The 19,430-nt window shown below is 46.7% G+C and overlaps 1 protein-coding gene across 1 annotated transcript in view; it reads right to left on the bottom strand.

Annotated features, from left to right (window-relative positions):
- Positions 1 to 19,430, bottom strand: part of TTC21B (tetratricopeptide repeat domain 21B) — a 1,345,192-nt gene that overhangs the window by 533,955 nt on the left and 791,807 nt on the right. The window contains exon 21 of the mRNA XM_069616283.1: positions 12,947 to 13,057. Within this exon, the coding sequence (XP_069472384.1) occupies positions 12,947 to 13,057 (111 nt within the window). The remainder of the gene's footprint in view (positions 1 to 12,946; positions 13,058 to 19,430) is intronic.

The raw sequence follows: 19,430 nt of genomic DNA, 5'->3' as shown, positions 1-19,430 counted from the left end.
AAACACAGACACCAGACAAAGTTCAAAATAAAATACTTTATTGAATCAAATGTCAGGATGGTAGAAGGCCTAACTTGCCCTGTGCTAAGGTGGGATTTCCCTACATGAATCAAACTAAGGAAAGGGAGTCAAAGAGTTCAACTTAAAAGTCTGCCTGTGTCCAAAACCTATACTTTCCCTAACAACTAAAGCTAAAGAATGTGCAGGGGTGTCAATAATAAAATAAATAGTGCTTTTCATTGGTTTGTTTCACAATGTCCTTGGTATTCGCATTCAGAACTCACTGGTCTAGGCGCAGTTGTCAGACCACACGGTCCACCCGTCAAAGGTTGTGCAACCAGGATCACTTGGCTCTTCAGCCCATACAGGTTCTTTGGTACTTGCTCCTCTGCACCAAGCCACCTTCTCTTAGTTCCTCTTTATGGGCCTTTTGGCTTTATGTGCAGATTTACACTCTTCTCACTTCTCTTCGTCATCCTTGTGGTTCTGCCATCACGTGGCACTCACCTCCTGCTAGTCTTTGGACTTGTCGCACTGCATTCACTCATACCCCACCTTATTATGGCGCTCTGTCACACTTGCACCCTTTTCTCTAGTTCATTTTCACATGGGCACTTGGGCGGTTCTCTGTTATTTATTTAGTTATTTTGGCATTTATAAAGCGCACTAAGCCCGTGGGCATTAAGGTGCTGGTTACAGTAAAACAAGACAGGACAAAATAGAATGCAACTTTGACAATAACATGGTTGAGCTCACAGGCTTACTCAAAGCAAAGAGACAGATCATAATGCGTTACAGTGGAGGAAAATGCTTGTAGATCTGCTGACAAAGAAATGGGTTTGATTGGGCAGTTTCAGAAAAAATTTAATTTCAGGTCATGATCGAAGAGCCACGTTTTTAGACGCTTGCGGAAGCCCAATAAGAGTTTTCCCCTCTTAGTGCTGGTGGCAGGGCATACCAGTTCTGCGATGCAATGACTGGGAAGCTGAGACCTCCAGCTCTTGGCAATTTAAATCTAGGGTTGATAAGGCGGTGCAAATATGTGGAACAGGTAAGTCTGATAGATTTTGCTTTGTAGAATTTGAGAGAAGTATCTATGGGCAGTGTTCGAGAGACATTTGTAGGTAATGGCCAGGGTCTTGAACAATATGCGCTCATGAATAGTTAGCAAGTGCAAATGTTTTCTCGCTGCAATGATGTGATCTTTCTGTGGGATATTCAGTGTGGCTCGCAGAGCACTGTTTTGAATGATCTGTAATTTGTTGATGTTCCGTGTAAAATTGCCAGCAAATAGTGAGTTGCAATAGCCAAGCCTAGAGCCTATAAGGGCTCTAGCAATGGAGGTGCAGCTGTCTGTAGATAGGAAGGTCCTGCATGTATTGATAGGTTTCGTGGTGTAGGCTGCCGAAGAGGAGATTGCATTAACTTGCCTTGTTAGAGACAGGTCGGAGTCCAGATAGAGAGCTTTGACTGCCTGAGGGACTAGTATGGAAATACTGTCAATGGTAAATGATCTGTAAACTGGATCAAGCTTGTTGAGCTGGGGTTGTGAGTCGACCAGCAGCAGCTCGGTCTTGTCGTCAGTAAGAAAGTGAATGATGGCCATCCAGGCCTGTATAGCGTAGTAGATTACACCCAGTGAGTTGTAGTCGGTAGGGTAGTCTCCTGACATCGGTAGAAGGATCTGGGTATCATCTGCATAGTTTGTGAAGGAAATACCCTGGGTGTCGAGGAGGTCGAAGAGGGGCTTAGTGAAAATGTTGTACAATGTAGGTGAGACACAGGAGCCTTGTGTTACGCCTCAAGTGAGTGGGGCTAGGGTGACCGAGTAAAGGGGGAGAACACTCTCATAGACCTGTTAGAGAGGAAAGGGGAGATCCAGGAGGTGGCTTTGCATGAAAAATGGGCTGCGGACGTCAGGTGTTGGCAAAGGATTTGATGATCCACCAAATCAAAGCCAGCAAAGAGGTCTAGTAATGGGAGGAGAGCAAGCATGCCAGAATCTTTGAAGTCATCCATTTGATTCATTAAGTTAAGGAGTGCGGTTTCAGTGTCATAGCCAGGTGAAAACTAGGCCTAAGAGGTTGTTAGCTTCCAGGTGGTGCCGAATTTGAATGTATGCCGCTCTATCCATATTTTTGAGGAGGAACGGTACTGTGGGGATTGGACGGTAATTAGTAGGGATGATGGGATCTATGGTCTGTTTTTTAGTAGCGGTAGGACCCATGCATTTTTTTTAATTAGTTGATACTGAACTGGAGGAAAACAAGGAGTTAATGAGTGATGCTATGAATGGTGCCAGTGCTTCAGCACAGCCTTTGATTACTGTGGCAGGGCAAATGTCACCTTGGCATCTAGACTCTAGACGGTTTAAGCCCTTTGATGATTTTGGTTACCTCAGTTTCTGAGACAGGCTTAAAGTCAAAGAGGTATATGTTGTGAGGGGGTGTATTATGTCGGGTAGGGCAAGTGGAGGTAGAAGAGTGTTTTTTTGTACAATATTTTTTTGGAGGGAGGTTATTTTGTCAAGCAAGGCATTTTGTATGTTGGTGCACCAGGTAATGTCTTTAGGACAATCGTTAACAGGGCGACTGGGGACTCTAGTTCTCGGAGTATGTCGAAGAGCTCCCAGGTGCTAGAGTTAGCTTTACTGATTTGGTCGTTGTAGGTGGCCTTCTTGGCTAGGAGTATGGCTTGTTTGTAATCTTTAGAGAAGGTGGAGAAGTAATTTCCATTTGAAACTGTGGGGTCGTTTCTCCAGGCAATTTCAGCTGCCCGTTTGTTCCAGCGGATTACTTTGAGGTCAGGGGTAAACCATGTGTTAAGGTGGGCGATAGGTTTGGCTTTCCATTTCCCAAGTGGAGCCACTGTGTCAATGGCATGCAGTAAAGACTGATTGTAGATGTCTACTATCTTGGATGGGTCTTTAGGAAGGTCTGTGCGGTCAGTAAGAGCCTTCAGAAATGGCAGGATACTGTCGGGAGTGATGTTTCTCGTTAGAGTGTAAGGGCAGGTCTGGGCAAGGCTTTGCCCATAAATTGTATTACATTCAGTATTTAAAATGCTTAATTTCAAGCTTTCAGTCAATTCCTTGTTCAATATACATTCAATGTAGTTTACTTAAAATGTCCATACACATTTATATTGCTTAATTTTAAGTTTCTATTCCGTTCGGTATTCAATATACATTTGTTTTGCTTACTTTCGAGGACCATTACTTATTTAAGGTCCGATAGGAGCACCCTCCCCGACAGTCATCAATCTGTTTTCTGCATCTCCTGCTGGTGGGCTCCCACTGCTTCCTCTCCGCTTCTGAAACCAGGAAGTCCACCGGTGCAAGCTCTGCTCACCTGCCCAGTATTTCCCTCTGCACACCAGCAACTTGAATGATTCTTCACGGACGCGGGCGGTGTCCTCTCTACTCCTGGCTTGCTCCCAGCTCCTGCTGCAAGCTCTGGGTCATTGAGGCTCCCAGACCTGTGGCAAATACATGGCCCACTTGTGTTGGGTCCCGCACGTCCTCTGTGATATCTGCTGGTAACCTGGTTCCTTCTCCGGTCCCACCATTGCTGCCTCCTCTTAAAAAGGGTCCCCTGCTGGTTTGTCCCACACTGAATGTTGCTCTTCCTGTGCTGTTCTCCACACCACTTTTTTATTCGCCTGCAACCACTTGACAGGTTGCAGGTGTAGATTCATAATTGGGCTTGCCCGACTATAATTAAAGGGACATGCCTGACCCTCGAAACACTTTGCAGGCATCTTCCTAGTCCCAGTACTAAATTGGTGAAATGGTGTAGTGTTCATCACTCTTAGTCGCCTCTTCCTCGTCTCAGTACTGTCAAGTGTCATATATGGTGAAATGAAGGGAGCTGGCTTACAATACCCCTTAAAGGTCTGGGGAAGGTTAGGTCGGTCATCAATGGGGAAAGGGGGATACCATGTCTCGCCCGTGTGCACCCCATTCCCAAGGACCCTCCACCCAGGTCATCCTCCCTCACTTCTCCACCCCCAGGGTCAGGGTCCAAAACCAATGGCCTTTCCCTGACCAACTGAGAAGAGGATCAAGGGGGAGTAGGAGTGAGGATACCCTCAGGCTTCTCACAGCACCAGAGAAGGGTCTGGGACATCAATAGTAGGAAAGAGCATCAGATGACATTTTCCTCAGTGCAGTGGTAACGAGGAAACCACTGGCCACCAGAGAAGGGTCTAGGACCCTAACAGTGAGAAAGAGCATCCGAGGAAACCATCCTCGGCGCAGTGATAGTGGGAAAACCACTGGTCACCACAGAAGGGTCTTGGGTCCCAACAGTGAGAAGGAACTGTGGCAAGCCGTACCAGGAGAAGGGAGTCATTTCCCCTTGCTGTATTCTGAACTAAACCAACCAACATCACAAGAAGAGAGTCAGTCTCCTGGTAAAGATCCAGGACTTGTGCTGAAGACGCCAGTAGAGGGGAATAATTCCCCCAGGGTTTATTGTGAACTTATCAAGTAATACCAGGACAAGGGAAGTATTCTCTTGGTCATGGGCTTAGGGTTGTACTGGAGACACCAGGGAAAGAGTCATTCCCCCTGGTTTTATGTGTGAATCTAAACCAGGAGAAGGGAACCATTCTCTTGGAAGTGTAATTGCATAAAGAAAACTGTAAGCCAGGGGAAGGGAGTCATTCCCCTTGGCCTTTCGGATGTAAGAGAACATTCTTTGGACACTGTTCAAGACACCAGTAGAAGAACAGGTTACTTACCAAACTGGTAATGTTCTTTCGAATTGGATGTTCCTGCAACTTATTCCACATCTTTGACATGTAATGTCCACAGCTGTGTACTTCAGAAACTTTTTCGGCAGAGGGCATCCTGTGTCGATGGCGTCGGATCGATGTCCCTCGAAGGCCTCCGTCGAGGGCGACGTCATGGGATGTTATTAATAGTACGCACGGCACCCGTAGCCTCAGTTTATGTTTTTTCCTCCATAACTTGTGACCTGTACATATCCAATGCCTGCTTGACTGTACATAGCCTTGCGGAAACATAAGCTGCAATCTCACAGAAAATTCTCCAGAGGGGCAGGCTGGGAGGGCGATATGGAATATGTTGGGAGGAACATCCAATCGAAAGATTGTTACCAGTTTGGTAAGTAACTTGTTCTTCGAATGGATTGTGTCCTCCAACGTATTCCACATCTTTGACAGACTCCCAAAGCAGTACCAGAAAATGGAGGAGGGAAAACAATTTAGAGTACCCAATCAGATGGCAGAATAAAGAACCGCCTTTCCAAAGGCCATATCTGGACCATGGAGCGTATCCAGGGAGTAATGTTTTACAAAGGTGTGGATAGAACCCCATGTGGCTGCATCACAAATATTCCTTATAGGAACTCCCCACTGTAGGGCTGTGGAAGTAGCCATGCCCCTAGTGGAATGAGCTCGCAACCCTTCCAGAGGGTCCTTACCCGCCAAACGGTAACATTCCAAAATGGTGAGCATAATCCACCTGGACAAGGTCTGTTTTGTCACAGCCTGGCCAATCAGTGACCAGCATACCCCACAAAGAGTTGATCGTCCACTCTGACCCTAGACATCCTAGAAATATAAAAGCTCAGAGCTCTCCTAGGATCCAATCTATGGAGCCGCTCCTCTTCCTTACCAGGATGAGGAGGATGATAGAAAGCAGGAAGAACCACTTTCTGGCTCAAATGAAATTCAGATACTACCTTAGGTAGAAAGGAAGGACGTAACCTTAGGACATCCCTGTCCTTTTGGAACACAGTAAGGGGCGGCTTAGATGAAAGTGCGAGCGGAAGTAACCGCAACCAAGAACACGGTCTTGAAGGACAATAATCTCAAAGGACAAGAGTGCAAAGGTTCAAACGCAGCACCCATTAGAAATTTCAAAACCAAATTCAAATCCCAAACCGGCACCTGGAAAGGGGACGGTGGGAACACAGTCTCCTCTCGGAGGAAATTCCCTTGAGCAGAATCTCTCACACTTCCGGTTGGCACTGGTGGCGAAGAGATCCACTTGTGGGGTTCCCCAAAGGGCGAAGATCTCCAGAAGGACTTCCTGAGCCAACTCCCACTCGGGAGAGATTGTGCTCTGCCTGCTCAGAGCGTCCGCCGCCACATTTTCGTCTCCAGCCAGATGAAGTGCCGAGAGCCAAATTCCCTGCTGGATTACCCAGAACCAGAGCTGCATTGCCTCTCTGTACAACTGGAGTGACCCTACCTCCCCTTTTTTGTTGAGGTAATGCATGGCCACTGTGTTGTCCGTCATGATCAGGACACTCTTCCCCCGCACAGATGGCAGAAAAGCCTTCATGGCTAGCCTGATGGCCCTCAGCTCTAACAGGTTGATGTGGAGTATGGACTCCGATGGAGACAGACGACCGCTGGCAGTCAAGTCGTCAGCATGAACGCCCCATCCTGTGAGGGAAGCATCCGTGACTACAGTCACCTCCGGCCATGGTTGCCAAAATGGTTCCCCCTTCATCAGGTTCCCTTCGTTGGCCCACCACAGAAGATCCTGGGAGACCGAGATTGGAATCTGAACGGGATCGGACATCTTGCCTGAGAACTGCGACCGCTGCATATTGAGGACCCATTTCAGGGATCTCATCCTCAGCCTGACCACTGGCACCAGAAAAATGCAGGATGCCATGAGGCAGAGCAACCTTAAGAATTCGAAAGCCGGGAGACTGTGGGTATGTTGAAACTTGTCCACCACCTGCACAATGTGATGAGCCCATACCTTAGGAGGCAAGCACTTTCCCAAGGACGTGTCCAACACAGCCCCGATGTACTGGAGCTGTTGGGAAGGTGTCAGATGCGACTTCTTGAAATTGAGGGAGAGCGGCAGGTGAGACAAGGTGATCCAATGCTTTCTCGGGAGAACGTGCACGGATCAGCCAGTCGTCCAGGTAGGGGTAGACGTGAATCCCCCTCTCGCCTGAGGTACACCTCCACCACCACCATTAGCTTGGTGAAGACCCTCAGGCGGAGGTCAATTCAAATGGCAGGACCTGAAACTGAAAGTTCAAGCCGCCAACCTCAGGTACTTTCTGTGCTTGGGATGAATCGGCACATGAAATTAAGCATCCTGTAGGTCCAGAGACACCAACCAATACTGAAGTTGAAGGGCCTGGAGGACTTGAGAAAGAGTAACCATCTTGAACTTGTCTTTCCCGAAAAGTTTGTTCAACCAACGCAAGTCCAGGATGGGTCTCAATCCCCAGTCTTTCTTTGGGATAAAAAAATATGGGGAATACCATCCCTTGTTCCTCTCCGCTACAGGCACCAGTTCTATTGTGCCTTTCTATAGCAGGGCCAAGATTTCCTGCACAAGGAGCGGATCCGGAAGCTTCAAAGAGATTCCCTCGTGGGTTGTCGTGAGGCCGCTTTAGAAAGGGAAGGCAGTAGCCGTGGGCTATTGTATCCAGAACCCACATATCCGAAGTAATGGCTCACCTTTTTTAGTGATGCTGAGACAGTCTGCCCCCAAACGGTAAACCATGGAACATGGCCACATGACTGTTTTGGAGCGGCTGCGGCTGCGCCTCAAGGCAGCTGCCTGAGCGGCTTTGGCACCTCTATTTCCCCGACCACCACGGGTACTTTTTTGCTGACCCATTTGGCTGGCGGCTCCTCTCGTCCTACCAAAGTAGGAGTAGTAACGAAAAGACCCTCCCATCCGCTGCTGTCCCCTAGGACGAAAAGGCAGAGGTTGACGCACAGCTGCGCTTAAAGATTTTGCCACAGCTTTTGAGGTCTGCAACCTCTCAAGGCTCTAGTCAGCCTTGCTGCCAAACAAATGCGCGCCATCAAAGGGCATGTTCAAAAGACGGGCTTGCACATCCGGAGCAAAACACGACTTCTGCAACCACGCAAATCTGAGTATAACGGTGCTCGCAGCCATGGACCGAAGGGATTCACACATGGCATCCTTGCCATCTTGCACGAGAGCAAGGAACCCATCCCTTTCTTCCCCCTCAGGAATATGCTCAGCTGCAAGAGAAACAGTTCCACAGAATGTGTGATAATCTTGCCAAGGGACAAGTGGAGTTGGCTGAATTCAGCGCCATACTCCCTGCAGAAAACACCTTGCGTGCCCAACCGTCGAAGCGTTTATCATCCCCATCATGAGGGATTGTAGGGTACATCGCCTGTCTCGAGGTGGCCGTAGCCGCCTGAACCACCAACCTGGTCAAGATCTAAATATTATCTCTCCTCCTAGTCGTCGTCGTCCTCAGATGTCATCCAGAGGGATGACAAAGTCCTGTCTCGGACCAGCCGAGGGACTGGAGTCCATAACAAGCCTTAGAGACTTGGAGGATCCACAGTACCAGGGATCTCCTACGGTAAAAAAAGGCCCCGAAGGCGCAGAGAGCGCCGATGGCTTTGGCGTCCATGTCGACAAGGGCGCCTAGGGAGTATCCGACGGACACGGCGCCGAGTGAGTAGACACCGACTTCAAGCCCTTAGCAGGTTTCTGAGGTCTCGCTGGGGACGAGGACCGAGACCTGGAAGCACGTCTCTTGCGACCATCCTGAGCCTTGTCCGAACGGACCTCGAAGGTTTCCCGATGAGTATCGCGCCAAGGACACGAGCCCGAAGGCGTACGAGCCCTGGATCGAGACTGTTCCTTGCCAGCTTCGTTAGAAGGCGTGGACGGAACTGTGCCCTGCGATTGAAAAATTGCCAGAATCTGCTCCCTGAAGGCAGCCCATTCCTCCGGAGTCAAGGATTTAATCGGACATGCCACTTTCCTTGCAGCGAAACACATGAACCACAAACTACCGCCTGTTCCTGTTCTATACACACTATTAAATAGTTAATCGCCCCACAATGTCTTATAGGAGTGAACAAATCTTATTGCGGGTCGGTAATCGACATTTTTGACTTGCAGTCCCGGCAAGTCTTGAAGACAGACCGCAGAGTCAGAGGGGTTGAAGAAGAAGACATATTCACAAGGAATACACGAGGCGCGCTGAGTCTCCGAAGCAAACACGTTTGCGGAAAAAACAGAACCGAGGCTACGGGTGCTGTGCGTCCTATTTATAACATCCGGTGACGTCGCCCTTGATGGAGGCCTATGAGGGACATCACCCCGACGCCATCGACGCAGGATGCCCTCTGCCGAAAAAGTTTCCGAAGTACACAGCTGTGGACATTTCATGACAAAAATGTGGAATACGTTGGAAGACACAATCCATTTGAATCGAGCCATTCTCCTGAAGAAGGCACTTTGTTAGTTTATCCTTTAGTTATAGTGTGAGGGTTAGAGTAGGATTTGACAGAGGATGGTGGAATCTTGATTTGACAATCTGGCAATTCTTTTAGTTTTAATTTGAGGCAGGGGTACCCCTCTTAGAGATGGGGACAGATAGGTTTTCTATTCGAGGAAATACACGTTCAGAACCAAAACCATGCCACCTATATGTCAGCTTCCTTCTTCGACACCGTTACAGTAAGTAACAAGACCTTGCGGTGCATGTAAAAAGGACTCTTCTGCCTGCAAGCAGCCTATGACGGAAATCATAGCTCAAGTACATAGGACCTGGAGTGAAACATGCTAACTCCTTAATTTGGGTCTAGTGCATTCTAAATGTTGTACTTAGTTTTATTCTGTGGTGGTGTGGATGTAGGGAGCAGGTGTGTGGGATCCAACCTCTGCAACCCTTGGGAAGGAACATATGGAAGCGGCCGGGTCAACCAACTGTCTAGTGGCCAGCTACTCTCAAACATGAAGTTAAGAAGGGGGTGAGAATTCACCATATTACAGAGCATTGAAAATTCTGGGCTCTGTGATGAAACAAAAGATGCCCGGAATTTGGTGCACACTGAATTAAGGAAGAGGCCCGACACACTGCCCTGTTTCACGGAAAAGGTTTTGCATCCAGGGTTGAAGCCACTGCTACTAAAACAGTTATGGCACCGCACAGATAACTGAAGTGTAGTTGTCTTATTGCTCAATGGTTCCTAATCTCCCTGATTAGTTATCAGGGTATTGTGTTTGATAATCTTCACTATCTCTGCCCTATACATAGAGTTGATGAAGGTATGTCGCTTGTACATTGTGGTGTAGTTTTATTCTCCAATTTTGTTCAATTCTCTGTTTATGATGGTCATTAAGTTTACCCATGTACTATTTGTCATTGTGCTCATTGTCTGCGTATTTGAAAGGCCTCTTTCCATTATCCATTAATGCACATTTGATGTCTACAGATGTGGTTCCTGAAGTTGCTATTTATCTTGAAAAGTCTTGGCGATACAGGTCACAGAGACTCAGAATCAGTTGAGTTGATGTTCTTTCAGGCAGTATTATTTTGTCTAAAAATGAATGACAGGATTTACATTTTTTACTGTATGCAATGTACTAGTTAACTGTTATGTGTCCCGGCCATCCTTGCCGCAGGCTGCCGGCATATGGGAGGGGACTACATTCCCCAGCATTCCTGGCACAATGCATGTAATGTGCCTGTATCACATCAGCGTCAACCATTGTACCCGGAAGATATCAGACCGGCGATGAAAACTCCGGCACTCGAGAAGGTTTCTCAAGTACCGGAGTTTCTTGTACACTTCCGTGTCTTGTGGGTTATGCTTCCCATGTCCTATTCCTTGTTCCTCCTTGCTCCCAGCCCCTACCTGCCTCTGGTCCGTGTCATGGTGTGTCCCTCAGCTTCTCTTCCTGTCCAACTGCTACTTCGTTGCCAGATCCTGTTTTGCCTACCTGACTTGCCTCAGATTATACCCTGTACTGTGATGGTTTGGGCCGTTATCCGGGAACCAGACCTTGCCTGCTCATCTGACCGTTCTAGGATTTTCTGCTGTACAGTATCTGTATGTACTGTTGTCTTGGAACGCAACCGTGTTTTGTTTACCTGACCGGTCTTGGATACTTCCCAGTACTGCAGTCTGTGTGAACTGCTTACTGTTCCCTGGTTCTGTTTATTTACCAATTCAGCCTTGGATATCCCGTGGTACTGTGTCCAATATGTATTACTGTACGGATCATAAACACTACATGCTGTGCCTACCTGCACAGTTTTTCCCACTGCCTGCTTATGAACTCCACCTGTATTCCTCTATTTCTAGCTGAACCCTTGTGCTCCCCGGGAGGCCCCTGTGTTCCTGGTTTTCATTTGCATCCTCATGCTTTTAGAGGAGGGGGTGTCATCTTATTTCTGACCTTTATCTGGCGCACCTTGTTTGCACTTCATCTGGGTACTGTAACTCTTCTCAGCAGTGAGTCTTCAGACTTCCTTAATATCCTTGTTTTGCCTCTGTGCTAACCATTTGTCCATGCTACTAGGCCCTGTGAATATCAATTCCTCACTGTCTGACATTAACATATTTGGTGATTAATTCTAGTTTTAATGAACTTAAATTAATGTAAGGGTCAAAATGTTATAATGTGTTGTATGGTTCATAGTCATTTTTTCGAATTCAAAAATGTCGGAAAAAAAAGTCCCATTTTTTTTAAATATGTTTTTTTATTCGAAATGGGGGGTGCCCCCTCCGCCCAAACCCCCCCTTTTTTAAAAAAAAAAAATTGTTTACCCATTTTTTTATTCCCGGACCCCAAAATAAATATATAATTTTAAAAACAGGAATTAGACTTTTTTTTTTTCGACATTATTTTTTCGAAAAAAAAATCTTTCGACTTTTTTTCGAAAAAATTACTGACCACCGTGTTGTACATGCACTTTTTGCTAACATAATTGATGTTAGTGTTTTAGGGGACTTTAATACTGCAGATAGATGAATTTTGTATGCCATGCATTTTAGAAATAAGTGAAGGGGGCTCACATGGTAGAAGTATGTGGACATTTGTATTTACTTTGCTATGTTTTATGGAAAAGTTCACAAAATTAACTGGATGATGTTGATGATTAGGTCTACCAACCAAGTCCCAGAGGGGCCCTGTGGATACCATGGGCTTGGATAAGTATAAAGCTGAGTAAAAGTCTTTCATTTGGAAGCTGTTCCATACTCTGCTTAAAATCATCATGAAGCCTTGTTAAGGTGGTGGAGGGTGTGAGTATTGTGAATGTTATCGCCAGGTGACTGAAACAAGGGAAGGTAAGTGGTGGTATCACAGTCATGAGTTACTATTGCAAACAATTTCATCCAATGTGAGCCATCCAGAGGAGGTGGTCTCTTCAAAGGTGCTTCATGTGCAAGATCTTTAAAAAAAAAGCCACATTGTTGGAATACTTCTCCAGCCAGAAACTGAAATCACCCATGATGTCAGGAAGGGAAGCAGGATGGAATGGTGGAGACCTATAGGAACATGAAGCTTGCAGAGTCGTGGCTGCACAGCAAGATGTACTTATGGTCTGAGACTGATGGTGCATGGGGATATCTTGGTAGGGAGGTGTTTGTGTATAAGAGTGACTACAGCCACATTTTCGAGGAAATGGCTTTATGATGGAATGACATTCTGTCGTGTAATCATCAATGGGTCAGGTCTCAGTGTCTGAGAGGAGGTCTGTATTGCCCTCCAGATGTCGGTCACTGTTGAATTGTGAAATATTTACTTCTTCAGCAAATTACAAATGGATTTTCGTCCTGTCACAGACAGTAGACCTTGAATAGGGCAGGCCAGGGGTGGGTGTAGATAGATGCCACCGCTGGGAAATGCTTTAAAGTAGGAACCTAGGAGGAGAATGAAGATGGCTACAGCCACAGGCTATGGCAAACACAAATAACATGGGAGAGAAAGCAGATAATTAGCAGAAAGTATGTTGAAATATTCTAGGGATAGATTTTTCAAAGTTCAGATGGTCCCCATAGAATTTCAAAGCAAACTTTGGCATATTGATGAAACCTAAAAATATATGTTAAAAGAAATTGAAGTTCTTGGAAAAGGAAGTGCAACTTAAGTCGAGTATAACCAACTTGTGAATACATATGTGTAAGGTGGGCTACACCAGTACTGTAAATCACTAACCATGGTTGCTGCTTCATTATCTTGGTCATTCTTCAGTAACAAAGTACATTGATGCTGGCAGGCGTCAGTATCTTCTTGCGCAAGAAACAGATGTGCAAGTTCCAACATTATCTGTCAAAAAGAATAAAAGCATGAGCAGGCATTCTGAAATCATTTAAAAATAGCCTTTTCATGCATTGCTCTATTGTGTATTTTTAATTTATATTCATAGCAAGAATGGAAAAACAAATTACTTACCCTATTTGAGGTTCTTGCTCTTTATCCACATACTATTACTTTTAAATAGCTCTCAGCAAAGACTGGATCAGCAAAGTCCTAAAATCTAACTGGTGTCTTATTTTCAGGTTCCTGGTCGGTTCTGCCACAATTTAATGGTCACTACCTGAGCACAATGTGACATAGAAAGAAAATATATCAAACCGTGCATGCCCTAATAATTCTGTAGCACCCAATTTCCCATTCTCCAGAGGCCAAATCGAAGGGTAGGACTCCCATGAAAAGAGAACTACACAGGTTGTGAGTAATTGTAATGTTCCAAATAGTTGAAGGGAATGTCAAGTCAAGGAGGAACCTGGTAGCTGAAGTTATAGTAATTTGCTTCCAAGGATGTCTTAACTTTTGAAAGAGTCCCAAACCAGTACAAAAATAAAGGCTACTGGGAAAACTGATTACGAGGCCCAGATACCCTAAATGAGACCACCAAGTCGCAGCCCAGTATAAATCTGCGAAGGAAAAGTAGTCACCTGACCACTAGTCTAATCTGCCCAGATACCTTACCTTCAGAAAGCTCTTTGTTGATAGCTTCCGACAAGCACTGATGTACAAGACAATTCACCAAGCGATGGTCTGTTTGGCAATAGCTTTGCCCGTATCAAGAAGGACAAATCCAAAGAACAATGGGTTGCCAGTTTGTTACTCTTTGTATCAAGGAGAGGGAACCTCTCCTTGCTGTCTGAAGAATGCAGTGGAGGTAGGAAAACACTGAAATACGCCATTCTTGAGACAGATGAATCTGAGGGGTCTGTAATGTGAGGCGGACAACTGTTTGATGATTTATCAAATTGCACCATTTCGTTATTAAAATAATATTCAAAAAGGACTCACTATCCCTACTCTGCTGAGGATTTCCCTGCCTAACCAAAGCAATAGGAACCCACTCAAATATCCTGGGTAATTCCCCATCCCCAGGATTCAAAGTCACATCTACACATTTTCAACCAATGAATGGAATGTCTTGAATAAGTTCTTGAAAAGCCAGAATAGAAGTTCATAAACAAAAGTGCCACGAACGACAAATCTCTTCTTCTGTGCGAAAGATTTACTTTCTACCTTCAGAAACAATGCAATATCCACACTGCCAATACCATATAGACGAGGGTAGTATAGCTCAGTGGCATCACGCTCGTCTTGCAAGCAAGACAACACAGAGCACCGCAGGTTGGAATCCTGTGTCTGCGCTTAGAAACCTCTTCGGTATTAAGCACGTTATAAAAAACAATTATAATAATAATACAGTTCTTGTTCAGCAGCATTCAAAATGGCATATTTGTCAGGATGGCCTCTCAGTGCTGCTGCTTCCACTTCAACAACCACGAGATCAGTAACCTTTTGTCTCATAGTACCCCACCTTGGTTAGACGACTGCAATATTGCATCTACTGACAACTGGATACACAACAACCTCTTCAATACTTTGGACAACTACCACAGCTTCAGAGAATTGGTCTTTTAGACAGGCTGTTGGTAACTTTCCAGTACAGTTAGATTGCTTTCCCACATCAAGAAAGGTTAATATTTCTGTCAATATGGGAAGGATCTTGGATCTTGGGCAATGCCTGTTGTCTGCGTCAATGATTTATACACTAACTTCTCATGCGGGAAAGGTATGCCTCGTTAAAGCGTTAAAGTGGAGAATAGAATACAGTCTTCCTTTAGAAATCATAACTGGGCACACGCAACCACTTCTTGTAGTTTTCACAGTGTTGAAGTTCGGTATGACATTGTATTCCCTTGTAGCATGAAGGTTACAATACAGTCCTCCTTTGGGAACTACAATTATGCACACGCGACCACTCCGTCAAATAATATCAGATGTATAATGGTGAACAATGGATGTAAACTGCATTCCTTTTGCGACGCAGGTCAACAGCCTTTTCATTCACACCCGCATGCTAGATTTTCCATTATTCAAGTACTTCAGAGTAACATTCTTAGAATAGTGAACAAAAGATGTAAGCAGTCTTACTTCTATGTGAGAAAACAGCCTTTTCATTTAAACGCGAGTGCTACATTTCCCATGGTCTGATACTTCAGATTTAATAGACAACTTCTACTCACTTTACTCATACGTGAGTAAACGGGGGCCTGGATACTGTTGCCGTCAATGCTTGAGCAAGGTATTAGAACGCCTAGCTTCACTCACCGGCTTCGTTAATGCTTGCTTTGCGGGTCACAGTGCTTCTATGACCTCCACCTCGACTTCTGCCTGCTTAAGGACTCACACCCTTCTTCTGTGAAGGTGTCTCCGGTCCAGCTACACGTTTCTGGAGCCCCTCTCGCTCCCAAAACCCATGGCTTGGTAAAGGCTCCTCGCCTCAGTCTCCAGCACATTCAGAATGCGCCAGCCACTGCAATCAGGCTCACATGGGGAAAGATGGCTCTCTTGCATGCTTTCCCCTGCACAGCCTCTGCACTTCAGAGTTTGGTGGAACAGGACCCTCTCAGAACATGCAGGTGTAATCTGCTGTTTCCACGTTCCGGCTTCCCTTATGTTCCCTTAGTTCTGCTTGGTTTGCCAGCCTTGTGCCTTCTTCTTTCTGCTACTACTTCTACAGCTTGCATTCCAGTCACAGTGCCAGATCACTCCTCTCCTTCCTATTTCCTGCACCTGGCGGGTCTTTTATACCTCTCAGGTTCCTTCAGGTGTGGGCTGTTAGGCTCAATTGTCTGACTAATACAATGGCTGTTAGGCTTAATTGCTGCAACTGCATGCATCTTCAGCCCTCTTCCTCGTCCCAGTACTTCTTGGATTATGGGACATGTAGTCAACTGCAACAAAATTAGCTTCCATCATATTCAGGTTCATTTTAAGGGTGAATTTATTTCCTTTAAAAATTGTAAAGGATGTATTGTTAGATTTAGTTGTTATAGAGGAAGACATTGGTTTTAAGGCATTTTCTGTAGACCCTGTTGCATTAGACCTTTGGGTGGAAGGAGGGTGTTTGTCATGAGATACTTTTAAAGATTTCTCCGTTAATAAGGCTTTCTCCAATTTAACATAACTTGTACCACGGGTCACAGATCTTATATGTGGGTCAGGGACATTATAATAGCAATATGCCATTAGCTGCTTTGGCAATCCAGCAAGGCACCTCTTTTCAGAAGGCAAATACTGCATCTCATCCCATGGGATCTCCACACCATCCTGGGCCTTGTCTCCTCCGAGTTGATCCTCCCGCAGTACACCAGCCCCAAGGTCAGGATCAGGAAGCATCTTCCTTTCCCTGGCCACCTGGGAGGAGACTGTAGGCAGGGTTTCAATGAGGGATTGTGTTAGGCAGAAACCTGTGCAGTTCCCTTGGGGACCACTGCAAAAGGCTTAAGACTACAGGTGTTGGCAGTAAACCCAATTGGTACCAGTCTGTACCACCCAGATTTACCTGGTAGCTGTGGCTGAGCAGCCAGACTTCTCTCAAGAAGAGTTAGACATATATAGAGTACACAAGATAGGTACCAAAACACAGTAGAACAAGCAAACACTGACCAGAGCTTTGGTATCAAGTATATAATTATTTATTTAAAGACACACTTAGAAACACTACAGTCACTATTAATGTATACACATCCCTTATTCCTTATTAGACAAGTCTTAGTTAACACCACTTTTTTTCTGACAGAGGTGAGCGCTTAACTAAAGATGGCACTCCAATAAGTTATCAAAAAAGGGAGGGAAAAGGCAGAAATTAGAAAAGCACACAACACAATACTTTAGAAGCACTCAGCAAGGCAGGAAGTCTACTTGTGAGCAAAACGTTCAGAGGCTCAGCTCCCTCTTGAGAGAGTAGAACACCAATGCGCCCAGGATCACACAGTTTAAAAGGCTTGAAAAGTCTTGCAGAGAGTTTAAAAAGGAATTAGTTCAGCTCAGAAAAGTTCAGTTAGTCAGCCTAGGGCCAACCCAAGTGGTAAGTTGAGGATTTACGAGACACCCCACACAGACCGTTGTGAGGGAGGCCAGGCGGACACAGTACCTTGAAAGTGGGGAGAATCCTCCAGCGGGGGCAGATGTTCCTGGCAGTGAGTGCAAGTTGGGGCGTCGTCCAGAGGAAGAGAAGATCTGGACGTGGAGGAAAGCTGAAGGTCGTTGCACTGCCAGGGAAGAAACCAGCCGCGGAGTTCTCCGGTTAAAAGGTACTACCCTTTTATTCGCGGTAGTGGTAAAACGTGGTATCCCGGTTGCCGGGGTGCTTTGCACAGGCAAGGCGGCCACGAGATGCTCTGGGGAGGCGAAAAGGCGGGCAAACTGGTTATCCCCACCAGTCAAAGGAAGAAGACTCTTCGGGATAAAGATCTCCTCTGTCGTTGGAAGAAGTGGTGACTCGGTTCAGCAGGGCCCCACCGGTGGTGTCGTCGTTGCAGGTCGGCTCAGCTTCTCCCTCTTCGGATTCTTTGGTCCTGTGGCGACGTCTGAAGACCCAGTCCCCAAAGCCCTGCTTTTATGCAGAAAACCCCCATTCATCAGTCCTAGCTGTCACTCAAACATGCTAAGTGGTGAGCCGGGCGGCTCACCACTGGGCCAATCACACAAGAGTGCGACTTGAGTTGCCGAGGCAACTCAGTCCATGGTGCCTACACCCTCCTCCCACACATCCTGTAAACCCAGACAGAGTGGCACCACTTTTGGAGGCTTCTGTGGAGAAGCCCACCAAAAAGTGGAACAAAGGGCTCGACTTGGGTTGGAGTTACAAAGGCGAACACAAACGCCATTTTAAAACCGAGTCCTGGCGAAAAGACCCAACCGGGGAATAAATATTAAATAAATAACCCAGCGGTATCTTTAACATTGCACCAAAAAGTGGTGCCTTTAAAATGAATGGGAAAATCCCATAGTAAATATTCTTGAAGAATATTTTGCGTAGTAACCACTGCCACCAGCCAGAAACTCGACAAGGGGGGACTGCACAGTGCCCCCTCGAAAAACAGACCCAGGGGCAATCTAATTACCCCTACCAGTACTTCCACAATATGATGGTTTGTACTGGTTCTGTTCCCAATTTAAGACTAGTAAAGTCAATGGTGACTTTACATGCCCTGGGAGACAGTAGTCAGCCCCAGGGTATGGAGTCTATGTTTGGGAGTCACTATGACACCCCTGTGTTACTGCACTGAGGGTGCTGTGTAACACTTACCAAAAACCACATGAAACCCTATGGAGTAAAAGACCCCATAGCCCATAAAAAACATTACAAAGTCAAAGGATATCTCAAATCATGTCTAAGAGTGGGAGAAAGAGAGTCTCACTCTTAGCAGGAGAAAGAAATAAACCCCAAAAATCCAGCAAAGCTGCTGGGGGACTCACTAGGTTTGGGAAATTAGCCTCAACAGAGAATTCTCCCTAACGGATCCCTAGGATTCTTCACTAGAAGCTCAACAACCACATTAAAAAGGCAGCATGAGGAGGGGGGTAGGGGTGGGGCGTGGCCTGGAGCACCAGCGATGAGGCAGCTCCATTAATGGCCTCCGCATGGGTCTGCAGCTAAAAGCGGTTTTCTCAAGGTTCCTGCTATGCCCGCCATGAACGCCGCTTGATTGAGGCAGCGGAATATCCCCAGCACCATCGCCTGCAATCTGGGAGCTTAACGCACCTGGGTTCGCCATAAACGCGGCAAAAGAAACGTTCCTCTTTCGGCCGGCGCCGTATTCAAGATGGCGACTGCTCCTCTGAACCCACACCTCTACACCTGGCCAACTCCTCCTCCCCGACGCGCGGCTGACACTGGAGACCGGAGCCTTCCTGGCGCACATTAGGGGGGCGCTGATGGTCCCTGCTTCCGCTTGCCTGCCAGCTACACTTAATTCTGGAGCAGCTCGTAGGATCCTAGCCTGCACCCCGCCATTGGACTGCGCCCTATCCCTCGGTGAGCCCGCCATCAGCGTGATCTGCGTGCCGGTCCCCCGGGAGCCTGGAGGCCAGAGGTGAGGAGCTGGGGTGGCGTAGCCTTCTGAGGCTCGCAACTTCTGCCCCCCCTGGCGGCCCGCCAACCCACACAAACCCATGCTGTTCCCCAGACCGTGATGCTTTCCCTGCTTTCCTGGGGCGCCCCTGCCCACCTCCACTCTTCGCCAGCCGGGCAGAGGCTGTTCCCGTCAGCCGCATCCTGGACCCCGCTGCAGAGGGCTGCCTGGCCATTACTGCGACTCAGACGTTTCCTGAAGGCCTGAAATTCTTTCCACCTCCTGGGGCGCTCCGGCCCACTCCACCTCCA

This window comes from Ambystoma mexicanum, chromosome 9 (assembly GCF_040938575.1).
Source record: "Ambystoma mexicanum isolate Mex_15411 chromosome 9, UKY_AmexF1_1, whole genome shotgun sequence".
NCBI classification, from domain to species: domain Eukaryota; kingdom Metazoa; phylum Chordata; class Amphibia; order Caudata; family Ambystomatidae; genus Ambystoma; species Ambystoma mexicanum.
This window is presented reverse-complemented; position numbering and strand designations above follow the sequence as displayed.